Source organism: Anomaloglossus baeobatrachus, chromosome 10 (genome assembly GCF_048569485.1).
Source record: "Anomaloglossus baeobatrachus isolate aAnoBae1 chromosome 10, aAnoBae1.hap1, whole genome shotgun sequence".
NCBI classification, from domain to species: Eukaryota; Metazoa; Chordata; class Amphibia; order Anura; family Aromobatidae; genus Anomaloglossus; species Anomaloglossus baeobatrachus.
The window spans coordinates 186,227,935-186,240,535 of record NC_134362.1 but is presented as its reverse complement, the minus strand read 5'-3'; the positions used below and the strand labels follow the sequence as shown (position 1 = coordinate 186,240,535).

The following is a 12,601-nucleotide window of genomic DNA, read 5'->3' as shown; positions in this document are numbered from 1 at the left end:
CTCAGGATAGGGGAAGCCTCGCTAACCCTGATCCCAAAGATACGTCTGAATGTGATGAGGTTTGGGCCGCCTTCCTTGCCCTAGCTCCTAAACAACCCTGGTCTAGTGGCTCCCCTCCCTCCACCCAGGAAAGGGCAGGGACAGGAGTGGTAAATCCCACACAATTAAACAGGCGTGCTCCACAGGAACCAAGTAGGCCTGAATTTAAGAATGCTCCAGCTTAGTCAGGACATCATACAGACGCTCTCATATAGACGCTTGCCTTATTCTGGGACCCCTTAAATTTCATAGGAAATCTCTTTCAGTAGGAAAACCTACCAGTGTGTATGTACAGAACAATTTTTAGTTTTAAGGTCAGGTAGAAAAGTAGTTGACCACTGAAATACAACTTGTGAACAACAAGTGTGAATACCCAGAACAGAAAAGGTGACAACAATGAATAATATGTGTCACATAAGACATACGGTGTCATAAAAATAACATTGTGCTCCCAAAATAAATCAGGTAACAAGTTATTACCACTGCTGGGGTGCATGAGCCGGGCCGCCTAAAAATGAAGACACTATCGAGCAATGAAAACTAGAAGTCCAGGAGGAGAAGAACAAATTTACAAGGAAAGACATGGCGCTTCTTTCATTGTTTGCATTCTTTTTAAGCCACTTTTTTTGGGGGAGGGGGGGGGCGGGGTTGGGGGGGCTTGTGGTATACATTGATGTTTTTGCACCAAATTCTTAAAAATTGCTCCCGTAGTTCATAAATTCTGCTTAACGCTTAAGATGCTGCCTCCACTTCTGTAGCTTTAAATTTTATAGACTATTGAAGATAAGCTTTTTATACAACCTGGATAGTGGTCAACTTCTTTTTTCTTTCGATTTTATCTTTTATGCTAAAATTATACAAAAATTGCTCAACATTTACAGTTGTACACAATATCACTCCAGAGAAAGACTGGAATAGATTTGTGCAAAAATTTGGCAACTTTTTAAAAAGTCGCAATTGGTGAATCAGCTGGGAATCCCAAATGACAAAGACTTTAAGGGCTGCTTCTCACTTGCGAGTTTCTCGCAGTAGAGCAATGTGAGAAAATCTCGCATTGGAATCGGACACATGTTAGTGAATGATTCAGCTCTCATCTGCGATTTTTTTCTCAGTCCGAACCGGACTGAGAAAAAAATCGCAGCATGCTGCTTTTTTGCGAGTTTCTACTGCGAGTCTCTCCAATGCAAGTCTATGGGAGCGTGTAAAAAATCGGATGTCACGGGACGGCGCTCACACCATCCTAGTGACATCCGATTTTCTAAATACATTTCTCGCATGTTTCCTAAAACACTGGAAACGAGCGATGTCTCCCAATGTCTGTCAATCACTATTCTCTGTCAGTCGGTCTCTCCCTCTCGGTCTCTATTCTCTCTCTGTCGGTCCGTCACTATCTCTGTCCCTCTCTCACAGTCTGTCGGTCATTTTCCCCTCCTCTCTCATACTCACCGTTCCCCGATCTCCGGCGCGGCGCTGCACGGCTTTCTCACTGCTGCGGCGGCTTTTACTATTTTGAAAAAGCCGGCCGCTCATTAAACAATCTCGTATTCCCTGCTTTCCCCGCCCACAGGCGCCTATGATTGGTTGCAGTGAGACACGCCCCCACGCTGAGTGACAGGTGTCTCACTGCACCCAATCACAGCAGCCGGTGGGCGGGTCTATACTGTGCAGTGAAATAAATAATTAAAAAAAATGGCGTGCGGTCCCCCCCAATTTTAATACCAGCCAGATAAAGCCATACGGCTGAAGGCTGGTATTCTCAGGATGGGGAGCTCCACGTTATGGGGAGCCCCCCAGCCTAACAATATCAGCCAGCAGCCGCCCAGAATTGCCGCATACATTATATGCGACAGTTCTGGGACTGTACCCGGCTCTTCCCAATTTGCCCTGGTGCGTTGGCAAATAGGGGTAATAAGGAGTTAATGGCAGCCCATAGCTGCCACTAAATCCTAGATTAATCATGTCAGGCGTCTATGAGACACCCTCCATGATTAATCTGTAAGTGACAGTAAATAAACACACACACACATGAAAAAATCCTTTATTAGAAATAAAAAACACAAACACATTCCCTCATTACCAATTTAATAAGCCCCAAAAAGCCCTCCATGTCCGGCGTAATCCACGGACCTCCAGCGTCGCTTCCAGCATGAAGGTGACAGGAGCTGCAGCAGACACCGCCGCTCCGGTCACCTCCAAGCAGCAACTGAGGTGAGTAGCGCGATCAGCTGAGCTGTCACTGAGGTTAATCGCGGCCACCGCTGGATCCTCCAACAGTGACAGCTCAGCTGATCGCTGAATAAGTGAAAGCAATAAAACTAGAGAGAAAAAAGTGCAAAAAAAAAAATGCAAAAATAAGTGAAAAACTAAAGAGGAAAAAAGCAATAAAATGCAAAAATAAGTTAAAAACTGGAGGGGAAAAAAAGCACAAATACAAAAATAAATAAGTGAAAAACTAGACAGAAAAAAGCACAAATGCAAAAATAAATAAGTGAAAAACTAGAGAGAAAAAAGCACAAATACAAAAATAAATAAGTGAAAAACTAGAGAGAAAAAAGCACAAATACAAAAATAAATAAGTGAAAAACTAGAGAGAAAAAAGCACAAATGCAAAAATAAATACGGTAAGTGAAAAACTAGAAAGAAAAAAGCACAAATGCAAAAATGTATAAGTGGAAAAACTACAGGAAAAAAGCACATATACAAAAATAAATAAGTGGAAAAACTAGAGAGAAAAGAGCACAAATACAAAAATAAATAAGTGGAAAAACTAGAGAGAAAAAAAGCACAAATACAAAAATAAATAAGTGGAAAAACTAGAGAGAAAAAAGCACATATACAAAAATAAATAAGTGGAAAAACTAGAGAGAAAAAAGCACAAATACAAAAATAAATAAGTGAAAAACTAGAGAGAAAAAAGCACAAATATAAAAATAGATAAGTTGAAAAACTAGAGGAAAAAAGCACAAATGCAAAAATAAATAAGTGGAAAAACTAGAGAGAAAAAAGCACAAATGCAATGATAGAGTACTCGGCTGTAAAGACAACTCAGCAACTTTGCAAAAAGTTGTGATTAGGGATGTCTTCAGTGACATAACTAGAGTTTGATGGGCCCCGGTGCAAAGTTCAGACCTGCCCCCCCCTCTTCACGTACACCGACACTTGGGGTACAGGATAATGACACTGACACTCGGCGTACAAGATAATGATGCTAACACTTGGCTTTTACCCACAGCACCCAGATTTCCCATGATCTGAAATCCCTCTATCAGCACCCAGCTTTCCTATGTTCTGATATCCATCTTGTCCTCGGCACCCAGCTTCCCCATGCTCTGCTATACATCTTTCCCTCGGCACCCAGCTTTCCCATATCAGAGCATGAGAAAGCTGGGTGCTGAGAGAAGATGTATAGCAGAGCATGGGAAAGCTGGGTGCTGAGAGAAGATGTATAGCAGAGCATGGGAAAGCTGGGTGCTGTGAGAAGATGTATAGCAGAGCATGGGAAAGCTGGGTGCTGAGGGAAAGAGCATTTTTCCCTCAGCACAAAACGTTCCCATGCCCTGCTTGTATCTTTGTCCCCCCTTGTATATAGTTCTCCAAATACTATAATGGCCCCACATAGCCATCCATATAGTATAAAGGGTCCCACATAACCCTTCATATACTATAATGCACCTCCATAGTCCTCCATGTATTATAATGCATTTCTCACAGTCCTCCATATATTATACTGTAATTCACTTCACAGTACTCCATATATTATACTGCACCACACAGTCCTCCATATATTATAATGCACCCCCATAATCCTCCATGTATAAAGTAGCCCTCACAGCCCCCCAATTATTATAATGAATTTCTCATAGTTCTCCATGTATTATAATTCACCCCATTGTACTCCATATATTATACAGCACCACATAGGCCTCCATGTTTTATAATGCACCCCCATAGTCCATGTATAAGGTAGGTTCCATAGTCCTCCATATATTATAATGTAGCCCCCATAGTCCTATATGTATTATAATGCAACCCCATATTGTATTATGCAGCCCCATACTCCTCCATGTATAATGCACCCCTATAGTCCATGTATAAGATGTCCTTCATGTTTATTATGCAGCCTCATAGACCTCCATGTATAATGCAGCCCCCTAGACCTCTATTTATAATGCAGCATCCCCAGGCCTCCATGTATAATGCAGCCAGCCTCCCCAGGCCTCCATGTATAATAATGCAGCCAGCCTCCCCAGGCCTTCATTTATAATAATGCAGCCAGCCTCCGCAGGCCTCCATGTATAATAATGCAGCCAGCCTCCATGTATAATAATGCAGCTAGCCTTCCCAGGCCTCTATGTATAATAATGCAGCCAGCCTCCCCAGGCCTCCATGTATAATAATGTAGCCAGCCTCCCTAGGCCTCCATGTATAATAATGCAGCCAGCCTCCCCAGGCCTCCATGTATAATAATGCAGCCAGCCTCCCCAGGCCTCCATGTATAATAATGCAGCCAGCTTCCCCAGGCCTCCATGTATAATATGTATAATAATGCAGCCAGCCTCCCCAGGCCTCCATGTATAATTATGCAGCCAGCCTCCCCAGGCCTCCATGTATAATAATGCAGCCCCCCCAGACCTCCATGTATAATAATGCAGCCCCCCCAGGCCTCCATGTATAATAATGCAGCCCCCCCAGGCCTCCATGTATAATAATGCAGCCCCCCCAGGCCTCTGGCCATCGTGTACTCACTAATTTATATAAAAAAACAACAAGTACTCACCTCTCTCCTCCATCCCCCGCTGCTCTGTCCTCACCTCTCCTCGTTTCACCGCAGCGTCGTCCCACCCTGCGCTCTGCATGCCTAAGTACAGCAGTCGCACAGGAGTGGCGTCACAATGCAGGTACAGGGGGAGGCTGATGAAGCATGAAGTAGCACAGGCTGCTATATTCTTTATCATTGCTGTGCGCGATGATGGTGGAGGAGGCCCGGTGTCAGTGGCGGCGGCACCGGGTCACATAGAAGCCGCATGATCTGTAACAGATCAGCGCAGCTACTCTCTCACAGAAAGGAGCTGGCTGCTGATATGCAGGGCGACCGCGGGCCCCTAACCTGCCGGGCCCGGTTGCAATGGCGACCTCTGCGACCTCGGTAGTTATGCCCTTGTACTGGTGTGTATATGCAGCTTTATAAACCGAAACTATGACTTTGCCGCCTACTACTGACTGATGGTTATCAAGAAGGACACAGGGCACATCATCCATTCATGCTGAAGAAGGGCATTGATCTTGGCCTGGGGTCCAGTAATTGAGCCCATTTTTACGTCTCTACCTGTTTGACTCTTGTTGTAAATGTTAACAATGACTTTTCTTTTCTGTGTATATAGGGAATGTGTCCGGCTCCTGGGACAAGATGCATTCATGGAGGTTTATAATTATTGGAAACAAGTCTATAACCAGCAGTATCCGGACACCGCGGAGATAGAAGAGCGGACTCTGTGTGAACCTGAAGCCATGAAGCTGCATCCTCCGCTCTGCGACAAAGTCCAGCAGCTCCTGTTCTTGGAGGAACGGATAGAAGTGGAGTCTTCGGAGCCCTCCTTTACCTGGTTGTAATGGGGACAGAAATACATAAAAGGATCCGCCGTCCTGAATTCATCAGTCCGTGGAGTGGTAGAGCCCCACCGTCTGATAAAATATTGCCCAAATGGCTATTAAAGGGCCATGGATGGATTTACTAATATGCCTCCTGTATGTCAGACTGCATTATAATATAATTGGCACCATATTCACATCTATGGAGTCCATGGCACTATGAATATTGTACTAGCATGTACAATTACATGTATTTTATTATAATAATAATGATATTTATTATCTTATATAGTGACCCTGCTGAGCCTGCTGTTGCTATAGTTGTTACTACTGTTGCTATAGCTGGGACCCTGCTGAGCCTGCTGTTGCTATAGTTGGGACCCTGCTGAGCCTGCTGTTGCTATAGTTGGGACCCTGCTGAGCCTGCTGTTGCTATAGTTGAGACCCTGCTGAGCCTGCTGTTGCTATAGTTGAGACCCTGCTGAGCCTACTGTTGCTATAGTTGAGACCCTGCTGAGCCTACTGTTGCTATAGTTGAGACCCTGCTGAGACTACTGTTGCTATAGTTGAGACCCTGCTGAGACTACTGTTGCTATAGTTGTGACCCTGCTGAGACTACTGTTGCTATAGTTGTGACCCTGCTGAGGCTATAGTTGTGACCCTGCTGAGCCTGCTGTTGCTCTAGTTGTGACCCTGCTGTGCCTGCTGTTGCTATAGTTGTCACCCTGCTGAGCCTGCTGTTGCTATAGTTGTGACCCTGCTGAGCCTGCTGTTGCTATAGTTGTGACCCTGCTGAGCCTGCTGTTGCTATAGTTGTGACCCTGCTGAGCCTGCTGGTGCTATAGTTGTGACCCTGCAGAGCCTGCTGGTGCTATAGTTGTGACCCTGCTGAGCCTGCTGGTGCTATAGTTGGGACTCTGCTGAGCCTGCTGGTGCTATAGTTGGGACTCTGCTGAGCCTGCTGGTGCTATAGTTGTTACCTTGCTGAGCCTGCTGGTGCTATAGTTGTGACTTTGCTGAGCCTGCTGTTGCTATAGTTGTGACTTTGCTGAGCCTGCTGTTGCTATAGATGGGACCCTGCTGTTGCTATAGTTGGGACCCTGCTGAGCCTACGTTATAATGTTCCAATCACAGTATTAAAAAGATCATTCAAAAGGAAGAAAAACAATTTTAAATGGCTCAGACTGGTATAAAAAAAATCAATTCTCATCCTTACCAATCGCCCACAGTTCTCTTTCTGACACCTACCAAGTCGCTACTGGTTTATACTTTCTGGTCTCTTCTCCACAAATAGGAAATACCCTTTCAGCCAATCATTGCCTGCAGAGGTGATCCACCTTAGCCAGTGATTGATTGAAAGGGCATTCATATCCAATTCTGGCAAAACAAGATGACACCAGCAGAAGCTGAGTAAGCAGCGAACGACAAAGAGTGGTCCCTCCTATTTCTGGTGTCAGGAGATCACAGTGCAGGTCTTCATACACACTTGTTCAGGTTAATACTGCAGGCTGTGCAGATTCTCCTTTTTCCATCTCTGCTAAGGTTAAGTAGATCCTATGGTCTCCTGAACTCTGAATGAATGCTATAGCCAGCTGTTCTCTATTGCTAATTAGCTCTGCTATAAAGACTTTGCTCCTAGGCCAGGTAACCGCTGGTGATAGTTTCTGCTTTGCTTGCCTCTTGAGGGAACCTGTGAGCTGGGGACCTGGAAGCCATTCAGAGAACATTTGCTGTCTGAAAGCTGTGTTGAGTTTTTCCCTTCCTTTTGCCCTTTTTGGTTTTTCCCCTCTGGTCCATTCCTCATTATTACCTCTTGTTATTTGGAGTGCTTTGTAAGATTGTTGTTTATCTTACCCTCTCTGTGTCTTTAACCTAGAGCGGGACTAGCATTCCCACTGCCCTGCGCACTAAACAGGGCTGAGTCCAGGGAAAGACAGGGATAGGCACGTGATCGGCAACGAGGTCAAAGAACCCATTTAAAGACATTAGGGAGTGCAGGGATCAGTCTCAGGGGAGTTTAGGAGTTGACCCTGCTCCCGTTTTCCTAGCGCCAGGGCCCACTGTTGTATCGTGCACCCTGTGTGATGCGGCGCTCACCGGGGGCTCCCGTGTACATGGCGGAACCATGGTAGTCACTGCGTGGCAAGTAAGGAGCTAAATGTCTCTTAATAATACAACCTTTATTAAAACATAATTAAAAATACATACAAAACAGTTACACTAAAAAGGGAACTAAAAACACAGCTGTGCGGACAACCCAATTCATAGTGTCAGAAATAATAAGGAGGGAAGAAGGATTCCAGCATCCACATCCAATAGTTATGTAAAAAAAATTTCTTTATTGAAAAAACATTAAAATGAAGATGGAGAATCACATCCTGGGAAATAAAATCCCTATGAGGACAAGGATATGGAGATGGTACGCGTTTCGAGCATACCATCTCCATATCCTTGTCCTCATAGGGATTTTATTTCCCAGGATGTGATTCTCCATCTTCATTTTAATGTTTTTTCAATAAAGAACATTTTTTTACATAACTATTGGATGTGGATGCTGGAATCCTTCTTCCCTCCTTGGAATCCACAGCCTGGCCGGCTTTTCTTTCCCGTGCACCTGTCCTCCAATTGGGTCTCCATCAGACTGGGTGAGCTGAACTTTTTCTTCCTTCCTTAATGTAAGAAATAATAACTATAAGTACTCTTGGCATGCAGTCGGTTTTTGCTTATATGTAACATGGGATATTTTATCATATGACTTAGTAGTGTCACGTCCCCACCGGAGCCCGCTCCTGCGATCTCTGCTCCGATCGCCAGACGACACCATGTTCCCACCATGGATAGTGCTGGTGATGGGAGAGGAGTCGTGCCCGTGGCTCTGCGGAGCACAGGCTCCGCTCATCCACAAGGCTGGGTTTCCCTGGAACCTGCAGTACCACTGGCTGACTGTAGGTGGCGTGTGTGTCTTCCAGCTGAAGTTGCCAACATTCACCTGCAGCCAATGATGTGACACCACACCCTTCTTATTCCCCCTCCTGTCACATGACCACTGCCAGAGATAGTTCTGTTCTCCTGGCTCATGTGCTGTTTGTATGTTGATTCCTGTGCGCTGACCTTGCTTGTTGTTTGACTACCCTCCTGCCTGTCGTTTTTGTACCTTGCTGCCAGTTCCGGATTTGACCTCTGCTTTGTCTCCTCACTACGCCCTTGCCTGCCGATTCGGTTCCTGTTTTGCATCTCCTGGTTTTTGACCCTGCCTGACGACCACGGACTACAGCCTACCACATATAGAAAAGACAACCCCGGCACACTACAACTCCCAAGAAAAGGCAAAATGCGGTAATAAAGTATGCAAATTTTTATTGATCAGGTTCTTAATGTCTTATAGCGTATATGCATCTGGTCCAAAAAATACTTGACGTTTCGGCCTCCGGCCTTCGTCACAATGGACTATTATCATGCAATATCAAATGTACGTGGACACTCGGTTAAGAGGCTGATAATTACAAAAATGGATGCAGTCTCATATGTGCTTCACTGTGATAGCTTGCATACCATAAGGTAATACGGTATAGTGCATCAAGGGCACTGGTGCAGGCTCAAGGGCTCTATGTTGGATATTATAGTCAAATGCGCTATGGAAACCAGACCCTTGTGTACGGTGCCATATAAGGCCAGCGTATACTCGGTCACATTACCATAAAGAAATAACCATAGGATGGCGCTTAATTTTGGGTCCTAGTTTCACACATAGAAGGAACTGCTGGACGGTGGTGGGATATGTGAGCTGAAACAGCTGGTGAGCAATCCAGCATAAGCTAAGGCAGTAAGGCAGGAAACCTTACACAGCACACTCGTCCAGCGGCGGTTTGGTCCCGGCAGGATTCCCCTCCGGTTATACCGGCTTCATCCCTCCTCTGGTGCCTGACATCACAGAATAGCCTTACTGCCTTAGCTTATGCTGGATTGCTCACCAGCTGTTTCAGCTCACATATCCCACCACCGTCCAGCAGTTCCTTCTATGTGTGAAACTAGGACCCAAAAATAAGCGCCATCCTATGGTTATTTCTTTATGGTAATGTGACCGAGTATACGCTGGCCTTATATGGCACCGTACACAAGGGTCTGGTTTCCATAGCGCATTTGACTATAATATCCAACATAGAGCCCTTGAGCCTGCACCAGTGCCCTTGATGCACTATACCGTATTACCTTATGGTATGCAAGCTATCACAGTGAAGCACATATGAGACTGCATCCATTTTTGTAATTATCAGCCTCTTGACCGAGTGTCCACGTACATTTGATATTGCATGATAATAGTCCATTGTGACGAAGGCCGGAGGCCGAAACGTCAAGTATTTTTTGGACCAGATGCATATACGCTATAAGACATTAAGAACCTGATCAATAAAAATTTGCATACTTTATTACCGCATTTTGCCTTTTCTTGGGAGTTGTAGTGTGCCGGGGTTGTCTTTTCTATATGTATATTTTTTACCCTTGAGCACCTACTCATCAGTGACGCGGAGCTTCTCTCCCACTACTGCCTCCCACAGGTAGTGATCTCTGGAGCTCTGTGTAATTCCAAATCCCTGTATAGGGGTTAAAGGGTTGCAGAGTTCTTGGGGTCCTGCTTTGTGAGCGGCTTTTCTCTAGACTCCCCTAACAGACAGTCTGAGTCTGTGGCTCCAATCAGGCATTACAAGTAGTCACAGACTGGATACAAAGAGAAAAAAAATGAACAAGTAACTAACTACTCACATAATATACTACCCACCAAATGTGTGCCCCAACGCTTGTTTCGCCAAAGTTTGTCAGGGGGCATTTAATATATAGTAGATATGAGCAGCAACTAGGTAAGGGTAGGTATTAATTTTTGTTTATACCAGTCTGAGCCATTTTAAAACTAATTTTCATCCACTTATTTACTGGAATTTGTCTGAACCAAGTCCTTGGACTCAATATAGACATTAAATTGTATTACATAAACTGCCCTAAATCGCCCTTTTCCCCGTAGACTCTTACACCCCTGTGAATGGCACTTGTTTGCCACTTTTCTTTTACATTCTTGTTCTGGTCTTCAGGTCCTTAGATCAACACATCACTTGTGTTCTGGTCTTTAGCCAGATCCTCTCATTACGAGGTTTATGGAGCCCAAGTCCGTTAATCCCGCTCTATTCCAAGCAGCCACGCGCTACATACTTCCCGTCACTGCTCGAGTACCACGATCTAAATTAAATCTAAGGTTCTTCTGAATGTTTTGAGGCCAGAGACCGGGAACGTACAACACAGTAATAAAAAAACCTAATCTGCTAATACAATATCATCTCCCCGCTTCACCCAGACGAGCAATGTAATCATCACAATGGAGGTTATGGAGACCTCCGACTGAAGAGACTCTCGGGGACAACTAAATTTTAGCATCGAGTAAAGAGGTGAATAGAAATGTAAGATGTGACCTGAGCTGGCAGCAGCCGAGATAACTCAGAAATCTCCCAACGAGCCTCGGAAATGTAAGATATTAATTAAAGGGGTTAGTCAGGATTAGAAAATGTCTACCTCCGAAAACAGAGCTACACTAATCTACTGGCCTTGTGTGATATGGCAACTTAACCTCATTTAGTTGACTGGAGCTGAACTTAGGTTTCCCAGCGTCATTGACCGCTCCTGCATTACTTTTTGGTGATCAGCTAGGGTTAAAAAAAACCTTTCACCCAAGCAAAACTTAGAAAGCCGCTCTATACACTAGGACCCGTTTCAGTACAAAGGGTTTTTCCAATTTTCCTGCCCCCTCCAATTTTACATCCATTTTGGTCAATTATGTGACGGGGAGACAGGGATGACACAGCTGACCGTAAGGCCCGGGGACCCTGTGCCGTCCACAGAAGACTTGAAGGTAGTCATGGTCGGAGCCTCCAATGTGGCCCAGTCTCCTATGCTGGCCCTGATGACTAAGTCCTCCCCACACAGGGGACTGATTGAGACGGAGATCCCAAAAACCCACCAATGGACAGGACAAAATGGACAGGGTAAACCAAAACTTACACACACCGCAAACTTGCACCAGGGGATAACAAAAGGTGCACAGGTAAGGGTACAAAGAAAAGGGGGTATTAGAAATGACTTACTACAATCAAAGCAGATATTAACAGACACAGCCTCTCTGTTCCTGGGCTAGCTCCAAACTGAATTGAATATCCAGCAACCTCTCCAGGAAGCAGAGGGCTTATATACAGGCCGGAAATTAGCAACTGCCGGCAGCTGAGTAAGTCTGCTGAAGCACCAGAAAAGATGTTAACCCTAAAATGCCCAAAGGAACAGAGCGACAGAGTTTAAATGTGCATGGTCTTAGATGTTAATAGAGAACTCTAATCTGGAGCTTGTCTTTACACGTGACAAATTACTGCACATCACCTTGAATGGAAGTGGACCATTTTAGCTGTTGGATACCGCTAGTCTGGCCATATACTGTTCACAGCTGTTCCTTCTGATCCCCCATACACATGCATGCTCATTTTTTCTGAGAGTGCACTATTCTAAAATTAACAAAGGGTGTAAATCATAGCCAGACACTTCTTCCTTGAGACACACTAAAGTCCAACAACCTTATGCTTCTTTTTCTTGACATTCGCTGTCAGGACAACTCCACACAAGGTATGCCGCTTCTACAAAAGTTGTCAGATTTGGCTTACATCAATCTATTGTGCTGTCACCAAGATGATCCCCCCCCCCCTTTAAATTACAGCTTCTGTTCAGTGTCGGGCCTGGCGAGCACGATATCATCTTCCAAATGGCAGTGCCAAAAAAAACGTGAGTAGCATATTTCTCGTCATGATATTATATAAATTACATGTTGTCATCTCTTTCCAAAAATAAAGGTTTGGTGTATGTAAGGGACACGTTCTTCAGTCCCAACAGCAACCACCGTCCTTCAACACCTTAGAACTAGGAATGTGTCCCACTCACCACTGCT

The 12,601-nt window shown here is 44.8% G+C and overlaps 1 protein-coding gene across 1 annotated transcript in view; it reads left to right on the top strand.

Moving 5' to 3' along the window:
* The window catches only part of LOC142254391 (serine/threonine-protein kinase Nek11-like), a 216,387-nt gene extending 210,612 nt beyond the window's left edge, over positions 1-5,775 (top strand). Inside the window, exon 15 of the mRNA XM_075325433.1 lies at positions 5,421-5,775. Within this exon, the coding sequence (XP_075181548.1) occupies positions 5,421-5,649 (229 nt within the window). The 3' untranslated portion in view covers positions 5,650-5,775. The remainder of the gene's footprint in view (positions 1-5,420) is intronic.
* Positions 5,776-12,601: the final 6,826 nt, after the last annotated feature.